The following is a 17,148-nucleotide window of genomic DNA, read 5'->3' on the forward strand; positions in this document are numbered from 1 at the left end:
GATGCCACAACATGGCACCAAAGTTGTCCACTTTAGAGCTTTGGCGCCTTCTAGTGGCATCATGGCACCAAAGAAATAACGCCCAAGTTTTCCCCTTCGATGTAATCCCGCTAGAGTCTAACGTCCCCAGAGAGTCTGTTCTTCTGAGATACTCCGCAACTATCTTGATGTTTAAAAACGGGCTCCCTTGATGACCTCCTTGTGCTTGGGAAGGAGGGGAGGGAGAGACATAGCTTGATTGAGTGGGAAGCGGAGGTTTGCTCCAGCATGGTTTTGATCAGGAACTACCTGATACTTTGGACTTCGACTGTTCTGCTTTTTTTGACCTTGGCAATATCTGGCTCTTCTAATGAAGGCTCTGGCATTAGGTCCGCGAGTTGTACTCGGACATTCATGACTCATCATCGGTGATGACTCGACCAAGCAAGTCTGGTCTCATCCGGCTCATCATCACTCACTCTGTTCATAGTTTGATGAACTGACTCAGATGATATCTCAATAAAAGCATGTGGAAAAAAAGCTAAGTGTTTGCGGAGAGCTGAGGAAAAATGTATTCTGGATAGCACAGGCTACATACAAGGGGTATTATGGTTTGTTTTTAAAATATAGGTTTTGTGGCACACCTTTTATTTAAGTGGCAAATCTTGATTTAGAGATGAGCTTTGTATGTTTGGGAGGAGCTTAGTGTAGGCTAGGAGGCAGAAGAAGTTGCAAGAGCATGTTGTAAGATGAGTTTGACATTATGTGAAACTGTTTTGGCAGCATAGCTTGTGGTATATTTAGGGTTTAAGCTATTAATATAAGAAATTACAGGCCTAAATGTGTTTAGAGGGGGCATCAGTTATTCACATTTTTCTGCGATTGCTAGCAGGGCTCGGTCTCGATCCCCCAACAATTGTGGGGAATTGCTATATTATATGTGCTTTGCCACCTGTTGTACTCTCAATGTGTGTACTAGTTGGCAGCATGCTCAAATCCCTCCCGGGTGTTATCAGACGATACATTTGTGCTTGGACGAGACTTCGAGCCGAGCTTACAGTGAGAACACCGCCCCAGTTTCAAAGTCCAAACTCCAAAGCACAGCCTGGCAGGACAATCTGATGCCTGTGACTGCTCCTGCTGTTGTTATCTACAGCTACTGCAGCACACATATAGTATGGTGGCCATCCTCATAACTGTACCTCCTTTCACAGTGACCGTAAAAGCTGGTAGCCTTTTTGCCTCATTGTGGAATGCAGAGTTGCTGTGTGAAAGTGTACACAGTCGGGGCAATGTCTGGCCCTTGCAGACTTCTGTTACAAGAGGTTTGGAGAATATCTCGCGTTGCTAGAGAAATAAGACACTGCGGTTAAAAAAATAAATAAGACAAGATTCCAGTTAGTCACATAGACTTTTATTTACTTTTCAACATTCATCAAACACTAACATTTATTATTCAAACACTGCTGTTGTTTGAATGACTGTTTCGTTCATATTTACCAACACCCGTACGTTTCATGCGACTTGACTTCATGTCTTTCTGGAATTGCTATTCTAGCTGCATTCAAGCTGCCAATAATTGAGATTCAAATCCTCACTATATGCCGCTAGACTAGGCCGGTCAGGGTCTCTCTCACTCTAGTGTACTGTACCTGGATGTGGGCCAGCTATGTGTCATTCCTGGCGCCATGTGCCAGCTGTTGCACATGTCCGCCTGCTTTAGGGGACAGTCGTGGAAAGGCCAGCGCCTCCTGACCGCCGGAAGAGCTTGCACTTCTCTTAGATTCGTAGCCTGAAAATCCCAGGATTGTTTCAAACCTTTCCTTAAATAAATCATCACATCATTGGCTGTGACCTACAAAAAAAGGACAAAATGTGTTGAGGAAGTCATTCAGTATGGTGAGGGTTAAGTTTTGAAAGTTAATCTAATAACTGCTAGCACCATCTGCTGGCCTACTTCCTTTTCAAAAAGAGAGAGAGAGCAAGAGAGAGAGAGGGGGGAGCGAGCAAGGGAGAGAGAGAGTGAGAGAGAGAGAGAGAGAGAAAAAAACGAGCTTGGGTTTTAACGACATCTCTAATATTCATGCTGATGCATTTTGCTGCTTTGTGCTTTCATTTTCCTGCCGGAGCTCGCCGCGCTCAGGCCGCAGCCGACTGGGAAGCGGACAAACCCCCCCAAACCTTTTTAAACGGAGTTTACCTACCTTATCCCAGGACGACGAGGAAAAGACGGAAGGAGGAATCAATGACCCCACGGTAGGGAAACTCTGAGAGAGCGAGGGGGCAGCCAGCGCTTCTTGGACTGCCACACACCTCCTCTGCCTCTGCTCTCTCATCGCCCCGTGAAGAGACAAATGTGGGTGAGGGAGGGAGAGGGAGAGAGGGGTGAGAGAGCTCCCATGCACTCCTTTTGAGCCCTGCCCGCTGGGGGAGGAGGAGGAGACAAGCCAGTCCGGCGTTCACGCACCGCCTGAGGAAGAAGACGAGTGGACCGCCGCCGACACCGGAGGAGGAGGTGGTGGAGGAGGGGAGGCAGACCAGTGGGGAGGGGGAAGGGGAAGGGGGGGAATAGACACTCACCACTCAAGGAAGGAGCCTGTGGAAAAGTGTATTTATTCCGGAGAAGGAGCGTCGGCGAGAAAACCCGGCGAAAGGGCAACAAGGCTTTTGTTAGCCGGTCACAGAAAGAGAGAGAGAGCGAGGGAGGGAGGGAGTTTGTAGGGGGAGGTAAAGAGGAAGAAAAAAATGTCTACAGTGAAGAGGCCAAGAGGAAGGGTAAGTGAGCTCTGGTAGGGAGGAGGGAGGGAGGGAGGGAGGGGCTGGTGTGAGGGGAGGGGAGGAGCCGGCAGGAACTGAACAACCTACTCGACTCATGCTGCACTGCCGCCATCTTGAACTCATTGCTGCTTTTTTTCTCTTCCCCTTCCTCACCCTCCCTTCCCTTTCCCTGCCATACTCACATGCTTTGCTTATATAGAGCCGATGATGATACATTTCTTTCTACCCGCCCTGCCCCCTAAACTGCTCTCCTAAATGCCTTCCTCTTTTAATTCATGCGTTTGTTTGGGCTAGTCGCTCACCAGCCCTATGTAGCCCCCAAATCGAAGCATGGCTCTCTCCCTTTTTATGTTTCCATGAGGTAATAGTCCAAGCCGCAGTACCTGCAGCCTGTAATTTCAATTTTCTATTTATAGATGTGTGTTACACAGCAGCAACTTTCTTTCGTTTGCTGCATTTTACACGTATACACACACACACTAGCTTGTTTTTATGTCCCACCCTCCTCGCCATTCACGCTGCGTGTGCTCTCATGTTCTTCCACTCCTAGGCATTACTTTCAGCCCTTCCCCCATTTAACCATTCAATGAGAACATTCCAGCATGATCCGGTAAAATTTCAACCTAATGGTCTCAGCGGCGTGGCGCACGTGACTGGTCATAATGCAGCCTTTGTGTTCGCTTGTTTTTGTTGGCTTGCCTCCAGCGCACGTAGGTACACATGTTGCTGGTAAAGTTGGAGCTGGGGGTAGTTTTCACAACAACCTAGTCAAACTGGACGGGCATTTTTCCAAGTTTCACGTACAGACCTGCAAAATCGACACAGGAAAAGGGGGGGGTGTTCCTACATTGGTGTCGTAACCGTAATTTGTCAGCGCATGCTATCTTTCACCATCATAGTTACGTCATAATTACAGTATGTTTTGAATTGAACAATTCAAGGCCATGAATACAGCATAAACAATGCAGTCAAAAATGGTAAGCACACGTAGTCAAAATAGTGACCGTAGTTGGCCACTGGGACCAAAGGCCATAACTGTTTTCTTTTCATTGAAGTTCAAGAAATCGAGTGCCAGGCCTTTTCAGTTCTTCCAGACAGGACAAAAGTGGCCTCAATGAGAACGCATCCTTTTTGCTCAGCGGAATATAGATCTGACTGTCATCCATAGCAGTAAAAAAGAAAATCCCATGTTTTCATAAGATGGAACACAGGGGCAGCAAGTACAATGTAAACAACAGTGGCTCTAAAATAGAACCCTGTGGAAGACCATATCGGTATATCTCTGAGGGGAGTTTGCGTGTTCTTCCTGTGATGGTGTGTGCTTTCTTCAGGTACTCGGGCTTCTTCGCACATTCCAAAAACAGTTATGTCCATATAAAACCCTAATTTGCCCATAGGTGTCAATGTGAGTGTAAATAGTTGCCAATATTTGCCCTACCTTTTGGGTGGTGACCGGTCCAGGGTGTAAACTGCTTCTTACACAAAGTTAGCCAAGATAGGCTGTGGTTACTTGTTGGTTACAGCAGTGAGGATACAGTAAAGAAAACGGATGGATGGATGTTTTTTGTTGATTTTCTCTCATAAAGGAAATTTGCTTTCAATGTGGATGTTAATAATAACAGACCTCAGACATGTCAGCCCCCAATGTAGGCTGTACTGTAGATTGTCAATTTGTGGATCTGTCCTCCATGAGACTCAAGGCCAACGTCACGAGGCCTCACTGCAGTCACGTTTTCTATCATTTACATATGATCATGTATCAGCCTGGCCTGGATTATTTACGACCTCAAGGCTCAATAGAACACTGAGCTGGTGTTTACCTTTATTCCCACTGTGACTTTATTTCAGCAGACTTTTCACGTGGCACACACTTTCAAGGTTACTTTCCGGCTGATCTATATTAATTGGAGAAACATGGGCTTTTCTCAAACTGAAGGTCATCTAGGGGCCATTTAGACAAAGAATTTAAAACTTTGTCAGTGTTTGTTTATATGAATGAATGGTGGACTAGTCTACAGCTCTGTTTGTTGTTATGTCCAGCTCAAGATAATGAGTTTGATAACGTTTCTCCACCAAATTGTACATTTACTGCACTGCTGCAGAGGCCAGCGTAGAGTGAATACTTAGAAACGTCAAATATTTAACCTACATATACCGATATTTGCTGATATTTCGGATTACTTTTGGGTAAAATCGTTGAAGCTCAAAGTTGGTCACCATGCCTGTTTGTTTACAAAGTGACATCATCAACACGGTCTATGCAAAGTGGTGTCAGTATCTTTACATGAAGCCTATGGGGGGGGGGTCCTGTTATTGGATGTCTTTCTGCGTTTCAGTAGTGTTTTTATGAGCTGTTTTTCAGTTGCCGGAAACTGTCAACTGCATGTGTTTCCAAAATGGAGACATCAACTTTGGCTAATTTCTCCTTCACTGTTTCTTTCATTTAAAGCCTCGAAAGAACACCAATGGTCCCGCGAGTCACGTCCGGGTCCTCAGTCCCGTGATGAAGAGCAGCTCGTCGTCGTCCTCCTCCTCTTCGTCATCGTCGTCGTCATCATCATCGTCATCCTCGTCCTCGTCTAGCTCTCCCTCGGAGAAGAGGACGCCGCGACGGACGCACCAACAGCCAGACGTGCTACCCCTGGACAAGCAGGCAAAAGCCAATCGCATCATATCGGAGGCCATAGCTAAAGCCCGCCAGCGCGGCGAGAAGAACATCCCGAGGATCATGAGCCCCGGAAGCTTCCCTAGCTCGTCATCACAGCACAAGAGCCATCAGGAGCATAAAGGAAATGGCAAAGCACGGTCCAGATTTAAAGCTTCCAGGAAGGCCTGCATCGTCCCTTCCTCCGCATCCAAGCAGAAGCCCAAGATCGGGTATGTGCTTCTTATATTTTATTCCACCTCCATATCACATGACATAGACACAGATACAGTAGTCACAATCCATTCCATCTCTTAAAAGAGTGATTTTCAAGATGCTAGCAAGATTAGAATGTAGCCTCACTTCACTACTAACTACCCCACATTCACGTCACTGCCCAAAGCTACACCGCTCACGAATGTGCACGCAACATGAAGCTAAGTTGGTAGCATGGCTTATATGCTAAACGCAGTTTCATGTTTTATTTCTTTTAAAAAACAGACAAGTCGTTTAAAAACACATAATTATAGTTTTCTTCAGAAGGTTGTTAAAATTGTGAATAATGCATTTATAATGCAGAAATACATTTAGAAGGATGCTTTGGGTTCTGTATGAAATTGTGTGGAATCTGTGTGAAAAAGTCTAAAGTGGTTCTGTAAAAATGTGTCCACCAAAATGCTGCCTCACTGTGTACACAGCGTAGGCCTACTGTATTGCACGTCAACAGTGTCCCTGCCATCCCGGCGGCCGCGTTTACACGTCAACTCCTGATACACCACTCATTGCTACTTTTCTGCCGGATTATCGTTGAGACAATATCCAATGACTCTGTTTTTCCCCTTGATTTATATACGGTGTGGTGCAACATTCCCAGCCCGGAATGAGTGTGAAAAATGGGGGCTTTGTCTTGCTGAAATGAGCGTGGTATAGGAAAAGTATGCTTTCTTCCTTTTTCTTTTTTTTCTTCTGGTTCTTTAACAGCCCTCTGTTTATATCTGACGAGCTACCAGAATGCGTTCCAGCAATGAATATGAACGGGTTAGTGGTGGCAGTTTTTTTTAAATCATGGCTAATTGTTGGAGTTTAGAAAGATTGTATACAAACCTACTCTTCAATTATGGTATATATGGAGGTTTAGATTTGAGATGATATTTTTGCTGGTGTTTCTCCCGTCAGTTCATGGTTTATGGGAGCTCAAAGTTCAGACTTTTACAACGTGCCGTGACAATAAACCCGGCACAGTCCACCAGAAAAGGCACAGGTGCAAACAAAAGCTGCATTCACAAGTGACACAACGCTGGCTCGTATATACAAGCAAGTGTAACCCGCCTTCCCATCTCCCTGTTCCGCCATTATGGTGGTGTTGATTAGTTCCAGGCTAAACTGTGTGTGTTTCTATTGGAACAACCGGTGCAGATGTGAGGGCTGAGGCAGCTCTGTGAATGAATGAACGAATATGGTAATGTTGCAGAATTTTCTCCTAGTGAGAGTAATTTATGTCACGCTTGCTCGTTTAAATTAGTCAAAGCGGGAACGCAACGTGAGGCTGTCTGTTTTATCTCGGTTGCTCGCAAGTTAATTTGGTGGCGCCGCTTAAGCCACCAATTTTCAACAAAAGCATCGCTTGATCAACGGATTTATCTTTGAGGTGAAATATTGCTAGATGAGATCGCTTATGTGCTTCCCTCCACATCCACACTGCACCGGAGTCGACAAACCGACCGTTTAATCAAATGCATTCCCAATTGGTCTAATTTCTGTCTTTCAAAAGGTAGCACCGATAAGCGTCCTTGTTGTGGGGTAATGAGCTGCGTAACCCATTTTTTAGTCAGTGTAACCATGCATGGCCTACATTAGGAAAGAGCACAGCCTGCAAACGGAGCTTACTGTTCCACAGCCTCCTTGTGTAACAGTCATTATTACATCATGGCATTTTTTCTTCCATTTTACAACATTTATAGGAAATTACACCCTATGTTGTGGTGAATTAAGCTGTAGTGATGATCTGGTCGTATCCTTACCGACGAGTTGTGAGTGTCTCTTGCTGTGAGCTGATGGCAAGTTCAGATGTACAAGCTCCTGGTGGGAGTGTGTGAAATGTTGCATTAAAGGTGCATAGACTCAGTGTTGGCGATTGGTCACTGTTAGATATTATTAACATTTAAATTCTTTATTTTCATATATTAACCATTGTTATACATTATTAACATCTTAATTCTTTATATTAACCATGTTGAAATGTTTTATAGATGTGTAAAGCAAGTAGTGTTGAACTCAGTATAATTTGACCTTAAGCTGGGACATTATTATTTGGCCTAGAAGTTCCTTCTCTGTGGGAAAACACATTTGGTCCTTGAGAACAGAATCTGTTTCGAACACGCACCCCTGACTCTGTTTTCGCCATCGCTCATGGAAAAGTACCCAGAGAGTATGTTTTGTCTACAAATGAAAGAGAGGCGGTCGGTTTTAACTATAAGAAGCCATTTTACACGCGGAAGAGACACATTCGGCACTCTGAAATTCCACCTGTTATGTGATGTTTGGAGCATGTCATGATGTCCAGAGATCTCTGTTAGATTAAAATCATTTTTGCAAAGGTGTTTTTTCTTACATTAAATCTGTCTTCAAGTTTTGGAACACGCAAAGAGGACAAATAATTTTATTCCTCTTCATCACACACACGCAAATTACTTATGATGCCAGCACTCATCATGAAAACAGCACCTACAGTGACCATTTTGTTGCCGATTGATTCGAGAATGTTTTGAATAACTAAGTCTGTCACATTTGATGGTGGTTCAGTTCACTTTACCACAGTGCTTTGGATCAGGTTAAATGCCTTTCTACCATTGGGTTCGTGGGCCAGATGATAGCTACAAAGTACAGTAGTGACATTATATTAGACTAGCCAAACGGCATGTACGTACCGTATTTTTTCGGTCGAGAGAATTGTCAAACTATGTCACATATTAGTTTCCATGACGATTACTTCTTCATCTTAATAGAAATAGTCAAAATAGTAGTCGTTATGGCGACTGAGTGATGTCGCATGCTAGTGCAGCGACTACGAAAGGGTTTATTTACTAATTACAGCAGCAAAACAAGCAATAACAGACCAGGATTTTACCGTTTAGCCACAATGCGATGCAGGATTCTAGTGAAGATAAGCCCTTCTAAAGGGGCTGTATCTTGGCATTTTAAGCCCTTCCACAGTTAACTATAGGCATATAATGATTAAATCTTACTTTTGACTCCATGGAGATGATTTAATTTTTTTTTTTTAGGAAATATTAGGTATTTTGCTGGCTATTCTAACGCGGAAGTAAAACGCCCGGTTCAGTAAAACCCCGCCTCTCCGTGTGGTTGCCGCGTCCCTCTTGTATCCGATACGGATACAGTATCTGCAAAGTATGATGCAAGGAGCGAATGATGTTTTTTTTTTTTTTTTTTTGCCCGCCTTGACGAAAAGCACAACTCAGCCATCTGTGTCGATGTCACGACAATTCATGAACCAAAGAATAGAGGTGAACTCAGGCAAGATTTGCTTGAAATTTTCTGTAAACAGAATTGTTTGTTCAGCAAGGTTTCACTTTATATACTTTTTTGAGACTTATGTTTGTTAGTATGAAATTAAATTCGTCTAACCCTGCCATACATTTTCACCACAATTGTTAATTTTTTTTAGGTCTTTTGAGGCTTCCAAAAAGGCAATTAGGTCGTTGGGAGAATAATAATAAACAACGATACCAAGAGAGCCTTTTCCCCATCTGATGTCGGATGGCCTGGTTTTATTTAGCGAGTTGCAGCATCTAAGCTTATTTGTGATTCAAAGTTGGGTGAAAATATTGAATCGAAGGCAGTGTAATTCACTGGAGTCAGGTTTGTAAATTCAAATTCAGACTTACTTTGGTCACAGGGAATTCATGTTGACACAAAGACAAAGGAAGGAAGTTTGTAGCCTAACATAGCTAGCATGAGTGCCACGGGACAAACACATTTTGAAATGTTCTCTGGAAAAGGTCAAGGTCTTGTTGTCGTCGTGTCACCGCTGACGTCCCGAAGCGATGATGGAGCGGCGGGAGTGTGCTCGCTCATCGAGATTGGCTGCAGCCTCAATGTGCTATCGCTAATGAAGACAGCCCGCAAGGATGATGACAAGCAGCCTGGGAGGAGAGTCCTGCTCATTGGCACGCACTATTCAGGCTCTCCCCATCAAATATTAAAAGTTTTCAGCAGAGGATGTGCTTGGCCTCTCATTTTGGAGACGGCATTCTCCGGAAGCCCGCACGTGCTCACACTTGAGAATGGAGTTTGAAATGCGCTTGTTATCATTGTCTCAATTGTCATGCTACTGCCATGACAATGTTTTGTTCACAAACATCAAGTCTATTTTAATGTTGCAAAGAGTTCATGATTTCAGCAGTTGTTCTTGCAGCGCTTTGCGAAAGACTTCTGAGAAGCTCAAAGCAGCTGAGGATAACGCAAGACAAAAATTGTGATCGATAGACTACAACTAAGCACATTTGACACATCAGCTCTTCGCAGGCTTGGAGCATAATTTTCCATGCGCGCTACCTTCTGTAAAATAACGACGTATAGTTATTAGATGAGAGCATTGTGCCCCCCCTTCCCTGATTATAAATATGCTTCTTCCATCATGCTTAGAGCTGTTGAAATGTTTCCTGTGTGCCAGCCTTTTTCCCAAATACGCTGATGCTTCAAAGTGCTCAGAGTAGTGGGAAAAAACTACTACACAAAATGGTGCATGTGAGATCAATTACGTGATAGAAAATGGAGGTTTAAGTGTAGTCTACATTCCGCAGCATACTATATTGTATACCACACTATTGCTACCTTATCTTCCCTATTGCGGTTCGGTCTTTTTTAAATGACGTTTTTTTTTTTCCATTAATCTTTTGCAGGGTGTGTGCATGTTTGTGTGTGCGGTTGCCTAATACACGCGTGTTGGTGCGTCAGAGCAAGTGCAGTATCCATTCTTCATCTGAAAGGTTGAGCCAACCTTATTTGTTGCATAACAAAACAATATATGGCCTTTTTCTTTTTTTTATGCGTCTGACGGCGCCCTGCATTTTGCTTGTGTGGCTTCGAGAGATGATTAACCAACCATCAATTCCACACTAGTGACCCATTTCTGAACAATTAGCCAAGTAACCAACTCAATTGTTTTGTCTTCCAAAGATTGACTTGCCTTTGTGGAGGCCTAAAAGTCATAAAGTGTATTGTGGTGAAACTGCATTTTAGGGTGTCCTGAACAAAACTCTCAGTTCTAACACTAGTTTCACAGATATTCTTACACACACACTTTTATCTCTGCCAAATGAACACAAGTTCTGCATGAAATGTTATTTGCATTTTATTATCAGATAAAATATACAGTAGAGAGAGAAAGTGTGGGTCAATAAATACCATCCAACTACTTTTTTATTTATTTTCATTCGTCGTGTTCTTAGGATGAATAAGGCTTGGTTAGCTCACTAAAGAAATACTCTCCACACGTTTGAGTAATGCAGTCGTTTGTCTTTCAGTGAGGAAGATGAGGGATCTCTAAAGAAAGTAAATGAGCGGCGAAAAGAATGTACAATGAATCAATCTACTGTGTCAAAATAAGAATGAGAATGTACTGTAGGTTGCTTGGAATTAAAAGGGCATGATGAGAGTTGGAAACACAAAAAGGTTCTCAGAAAGAGTCCAGAGTTCAGTTATGGGGAAGAGGAAGGTGAAGGGTGAACGATAAAATGATTAACTGATGCAGAAGCGGGCTGATGTGACCAGGTAAAAAATAAAATGGCCGAGTAAGCGTTAAAAGCAACAGACAATGAGCTCATTGTGTTGTTTAAATACACACAAGATTAGTTTGGTGATCATGTGTAAATGATTAGTCCATTTATTTTTTATTTTGGGGCTATTTGACAGCCCAGTGCCAGTATCTCTCATGTTGTTATTCTGTTGAACGGCTTTGAAAATACTGCACGAGAAATGAGATTCACAGAATAACTCCCAGTCCTAATATGTTGTAATCATGGATTTTTGCACCGACTTATCATTCATTCAATTAATGTATTTATTTGTTGCTTATAAACAACACCACAGCAAAGGTGTGTGTGGAACGTCTTATAGCTGACATCATGTTGTTGAATAAACAAACCTTGCTTCTTCACAGCCAAATGGTGAACTTCATTTTCCTTGAGTTTTTTTTTTTTTTTCAAGACACAATTGCAGCTCCGTTTATGAAGGTGCCGACATACAATGATTCGAGGTTACGAACGGGGCACCATAAACTAATTGGCACAACGGTGTAAGGATTAGTTGGCACATGGCACAATCTTACATTTGTCCTTGAAGTGTTTTTCATATAAATATTTATAACAAGCTGTAACAGCCCTTACAACAAAATAAAAACCCTTCCCCATACACTTTAAACATATTACATACATTTTTAATCACACTGTGTTTGAACACACAAAAATTGCAAACATAAATAGTATAGAGAATACTGTACATATTGTAATTTCTGTTAAATTATGTGCCTTAAATTAAGCCTGGTTGGGTTGTGGGTGTTTGCAAGCTGGAGGATGTCTTGGCTTGTTGGCTCAAGCTAAGGCGAGTCTGCATGTGAGTGTCTTGTGAGCTGTGGTCAACAGCAGCTCCAGCTTGAGCGTGCATGTTATGTCAGTGGCGCGTAAAGCAGGATGGACATTTATTTATTTTGATTTATTGTTATTTGTTGCTATTGTTTGTTTATATATATATATATATATATATATATATATATATATATTATTAATTGTTTTTTTACTTTTTACAAATTTTCTGGCTGTTCTTTCATGACAGTTATATTTAAAGTTTGAGTTTTTGTCGTTGAATAAATGCTACTACGTTTTTTTTAATCATGATTTAATCTCAATCAAAAAATAAATAAATCAAGTACAGATGAAAAATCTAATCAAGTGCAGAAAAGTGGAGATTAGAGCTATTTCAGCCATGTCTTCTTTATTCTGCCGAGCCAGTGCCCGGCAACATTTTCATTCGTCTGATTGGCCGCAACGTTTCTCGATGTCACAGCTGGACGACTTCGTGTCACCCTGACTTGGCACATTTCTCGAGGCCCCCTGTCAGGGGCCGACGGACAGGCACTCGGCACGAGAGTGTTGCCTTTTGCACAGGAAGTGATGTCACCGGCAGGGCTGCAAAACCTCGGCACTCTAGGGCATGTTGCGTGGCAACCATAATGTGTCATTGTCAGAGGGTTTGTGAAATGTAATATCATGAGCATGGGAGGAGGGGGGAGGGGCCAGTAGAAAGAGGAGGCAGCTCTTTATAACACTGCACCGCTGCAGGAATAGGCTTTTTTCTAACAATTCCCATAAGCAGATAATAGTACATCCAGTCACCATATCCAAGAGCCACCATATATAATCCGAGTGATTCCCATGACCTTGGCTTTGCAAGGTGACACAGCAAAATGGGATAAGAAATTAACCATGTGACTGTTCCCCCCCACCCCACCCGTCTGAGGAATTTAGGTTTTGCTTTTTTACAAACAGAAGCACGTCAAACAACAAAAAGAACAGGCAGGTTCACATTTTTTCCCTTTGTTGGTCTTTGGTTCTAGCTGAAGTGTGGCGACTGCAATTAACCCACGACGTCTACCCCCACCACAAAACACTCACACACACAGCAGAGAGGGTGTGTGTGTGTGTGTTCGCCATTTTCTTTGCCTTTTTGATGAGGTACTTCAGTTTTTTGCCGGCCTTTTTTTGAGTCAAGGCACATTAACTGGGTTTACATAGAGATTTTTTTTTTAATCATTCCTATTGAAATCATTCCGCCTGAAGATCTCTGGTCAACTGTTTACAATCATATGACGTGATGTATTCCAATCTACCATTTACATGCACCAGTACTTTAATCAGAACCGGTGTTTTACAGCTGTGTGGCATGCGGAGATCGGTGTAAAATTCATGTGATCTATCAAAGACGTCAGGGTTCGTAAAATGTTGCAAAAGGTTGCAAAGATGTTCACAGACAGTTTTTTACTTGTCGCAAAGAAATTTGGAACATGTTTGGGACAAGTTTTCACTGTTTGCGAACATCTTTTGAAACTTTTCACGAGCCCTAAAGAAAACCCCAAATTTGCAATGTTTGCAATCATTTGTCACTTAGTGAGATAGCATCTTAAGAGATCAATTTAAAACAGGGTAAACTTCATGCAAGTGTTTATTTATTTACTGTATTTATACTTAATGAGAGGCTGCTGACATTAAGACCTCCTGCGCTTTTTGTTTTTGCTAGAAATTAAAACAAAAATAAGTGAAGACAGTTTAACATTTAAGCTCTATTAAAAATATTTACTATAAAAGAAACTTTAGGGAACTTAACACATGCCGGCAAAGCTGTGTAGTTTCTGTATGTAAATATGTTTTCTTTTCTTACAAATAATATCAGCTCAAAATATTGGTTAGCTGTCTCCTTACCTGCTATTAATCTGTATTGGTATTGGCCTATCACTAATGAATGGCAACAGGGGGAAACACAGGTTATTTGAACCTTCTGCTATCTAGTAGAAGAGCATTTAATTGTTCTGCCAGTAAATAAATGATAATTTTTGAATCAGTTAAATACAAATAGATAATTTCCTACTGCTTATCTCTTATAGCATACTAAGATGCTCACTATCTTGCACACGTTGACACAGAACAGCATTTTCTCACTTTCTTTCTTTACCAGTGACCCGTTATTTTTTTTCTCCCTCGAGAGGTAGTATGAAGGCTGTTACACCACCTGTATTTATGTGAATTCCGGAAAGGAAAAGGCAGTACTTTACTTGTTGTAACTGTCCAGCAAGTTTTTTTTTTTTTTTTAAAAAAAGGCCTCAAGACCTTTCTTTTTAAAAAGGCCTATTCATTTTTTTTAATTGCTTGATTTTATGTTTTTTAACTGATGTATTTATTGTATTTTTTTTTTAATCTTCCTATGTAGCACTTTGAGATTTCTTTGAAACGTAAAGTGCATTACAAATAAAATGTATTATTTATTTTATGCTGTGGGTGAAAGCGCACACACTTGTGGATGGCAATATCCCGCCTTCTTACATTTAAATTCCTTTTAGCCTGAAGATACTTTCTATGTACAGTGCAAGCCAAAAAGTCAACCACTAACGACAAGATGTAAAAATAGTAATGACAACGAGGTGAGGATGCGAGTGACCTCGCATTAATGCGGCTCACTTTCACATGTACCTTCTGTAAATATTGCTGTCAACGTAATTTAGCCAGGATTTGAATAGAGGCATGTATTTGCTTCCAAGTCTTCTTTATGGTTCCTTCCTCGGTCATCAGATTACGGTACCTGAGTAATCAATAGATTTGTTAGTGACGGCCCTAATCAAAACCCACCTTTGTAGGTCATCCTTAAGATTTGGTGAGGTATAAACGAGAGCGGCTCCTAGCTGGCGTGGGAACCCTTTTGTCCCCTCTCCCACTTTCATGGGAATCTGCTTACGTCGCAAGTTCACCATCTCACAATAAGCCCTCTGCATCAACACCTTTGCTTTGCTTACCTATTTCCGGCCTCAGTTAGTGGTATCTTTCTGCCATTTACGTCACACATTATGTCTGCAGATGTACAAACACGAGGTGTATGAATGTGTGAAGCGACAACACATTCATATGAGGTCAAATTTGCTTCTTCCTTGGTTGACATTTTTAATGCCTGACACCTCCTCATCTTTATCTGCTTGTGTGGCAGCACTTAGGAATAGATTCTTCCAGAATGCTGGCATCTATTACTCAGCTTGTCATTGTTTGTTTGTGAAAAATGTTTTCGAAATGCTCAGCATTTCCGTTTCAAGGCCGATGAAGTAAGAGCAATAACGCTGCTAAGAGTTCATGATCATCAGTGTTGATCACACGCATGACGATTTTCTATCATAAATATGGAACAGGTTTAATATTTACAGTTAAAACAACTCACACCACAGAATAAACGCAGTGTTTCCCACACCATGTTAATGCTTGGGCGGGCGGCCACACAAGTAAACTGGCCACCACCCAAATTTAATAAAAATATGTTTAAAAACAAAACAAAAACGTGTCGCGACCAGATACACCGCATGTTAAATAAATGAACGGTTGTTGTTTTTCCTCCGTCAGGAAAATTGTCATCAAGATTGGAAAGAAGAAGAAGCGAAAGCCCGACTCTTCCGAGGAGGAGTCAGACGAGGACCCTCCGCCTCGACACACTTCTAGAGACTCGGTAAGAATGGGTATTATGAATAAAAATGATTGCCGACGGGTCTACTTTTCCAATCTTGTAGTGGACAGTCATACATTTGGACCGCTGCCTTCGACTGCTGACTTTGAAAAGAAACGGCAAACGTGCTCAAATTAGTCCCGTTTGTCCGTATAGGTGTACTACTAAAGATGGGATAGTGTCAAAATGGCAACCTCAGAGAGACATTAATTCCAACTTTGCAGTTTTTGGGTTGGAGCTTGAAAGGTAGATGTGTGTGTATGTGTGCATGCGCAAGTGTGTTTGAGGGGGTAAGCCCAGCAGGTAGCGCTCTCGAGTTCATATGCTGATCTTTTGGTACAATCAACGAGGTCAAAACAAGGACAACAGCGCCTCATAGAACAGGATAAAGAATGTGCTGACAATGGAATGTTTATTTGGATGTTTAGCTGTTTTTTGTTTTTTAAAGGAGCAATGAACATGCATTCCTTTAACGCATTCCCGCCCCCCCCCCCCCCCCCAACTTTTCAATCAAGTAATCAACTTTTGCCACATTAGACCAAGAACGAAAATAATTCAGATTCATATGTTGTTTTGCAACATGAAATGGTGTCATCTTCCTTTCCTGACTTCCTCAACAAAACACTTCCTACACGTTGCACGCAATGTACCCAGTTAAAAAATAATTTCAGGTAATTATTTATATTATTCTCCAGTAAAATAATCACCATTGTGTTTGTGTTGGTTATTGTGAATGGACGACATACTGCTCAACTTGGCCATTTCGTGATAGTCATGTTATTGACTTCTGGTCAGTTGAGTTGAAGATGTGAGGGTTTAACGTTTCCATGGAGAAATTTTATTGTCTCACCAACCTAATTAGCTTCGTATCGGTGGCATTTCTTTTTAATTAACAACATATTATTATGAGAACGGTCTTGTGTATTGATGCGGCAAGCAGACACCCACGCGTATGTTATTTATAAATATCACAGTCAGGAAGGAACTGAACAGAAGTACCTTTTTTGTCACATTTATTGTTTATTTATAGTAACTTTGGGATGATGAGAAAGCATATATGTCATATATTAAAAGGGCCAGTGTGACAAACAATATCAGGATTGTTATATATTATTTTATTTATTATATACAGTAAAGCCTCTGAAGTCCTTCCGGAAGCTGTTCAGGGTTTAAAATTTTTGAAATAAAATTTTAATACTGTGAAATAGCTTCTGTTAATATGAAAACATAAACAAAACAGTTGTGTCGATGCTAACATGCCAACAGTTGGCGTGCTAACGTCTAGCAAGCTGGCTTTGTAATGTGGTACAGTTTAAAATACGATTTGATCAAATGTAGCAAGACTTAAACCGAGAACAGAAAGCAATACTTACGATTAGAATTGATTGTAGTTGGGCATTTTTTCTAACAAAAAAAAAAATGTTAACATGCTAACTGTTGTTATGTTAGCATGCAGCAAGATAGCAACCTAAGTG

The 17,148-nt window shown here is 41.6% G+C and overlaps 1 protein-coding gene and 1 long non-coding RNA gene across 8 annotated transcripts in view; one reads left to right on the plus strand and one right to left on the minus strand.

Moving 5' to 3' along the window:
• Nucleotides 1-17,148, plus strand: part of chd9 (chromodomain helicase DNA binding protein 9) — a 59,274-nt gene that overhangs the window by 16,849 nt on the left and 25,277 nt on the right. For 6 of the 7 annotated variants that reach the window (XM_077564260.1, XM_077564261.1, XM_077564262.1 and 3 more), the window contains 2 exons: nt 5,207-5,634; nt 15,574-15,676. In XM_077564260.1, coding sequence (XP_077420386.1) covers nt 5,207-5,634; nt 15,574-15,676 — 531 coding nt within the window. Of the gene's footprint in view, nt 1-2,604; nt 2,755-5,206; nt 5,635-15,573; nt 15,677-17,148 lie in introns of those variants that run through there. The other variant, XM_077564266.1, reaches the window with a different exon arrangement.
• On the minus strand, nt 1,372-2,371 carry LOC144050723 (uncharacterized). Its single transcript, XR_013293911.1, has 2 exons — nt 2,184-2,371; nt 1,372-1,834 (listed from the first exon to the last, which is right to left on the minus strand). It is a non-coding gene; the product is annotated as an uncharacterized LOC144050723 (long non-coding RNA).

Source organism: Vanacampus margaritifer, chromosome 4 (assembly GCF_051991255.1).
Source record: "Vanacampus margaritifer isolate UIUO_Vmar chromosome 4, RoL_Vmar_1.0, whole genome shotgun sequence".
Lineage (NCBI taxonomy): Eukaryota > Metazoa > Chordata > Actinopteri > Syngnathiformes > Syngnathidae > Vanacampus > Vanacampus margaritifer.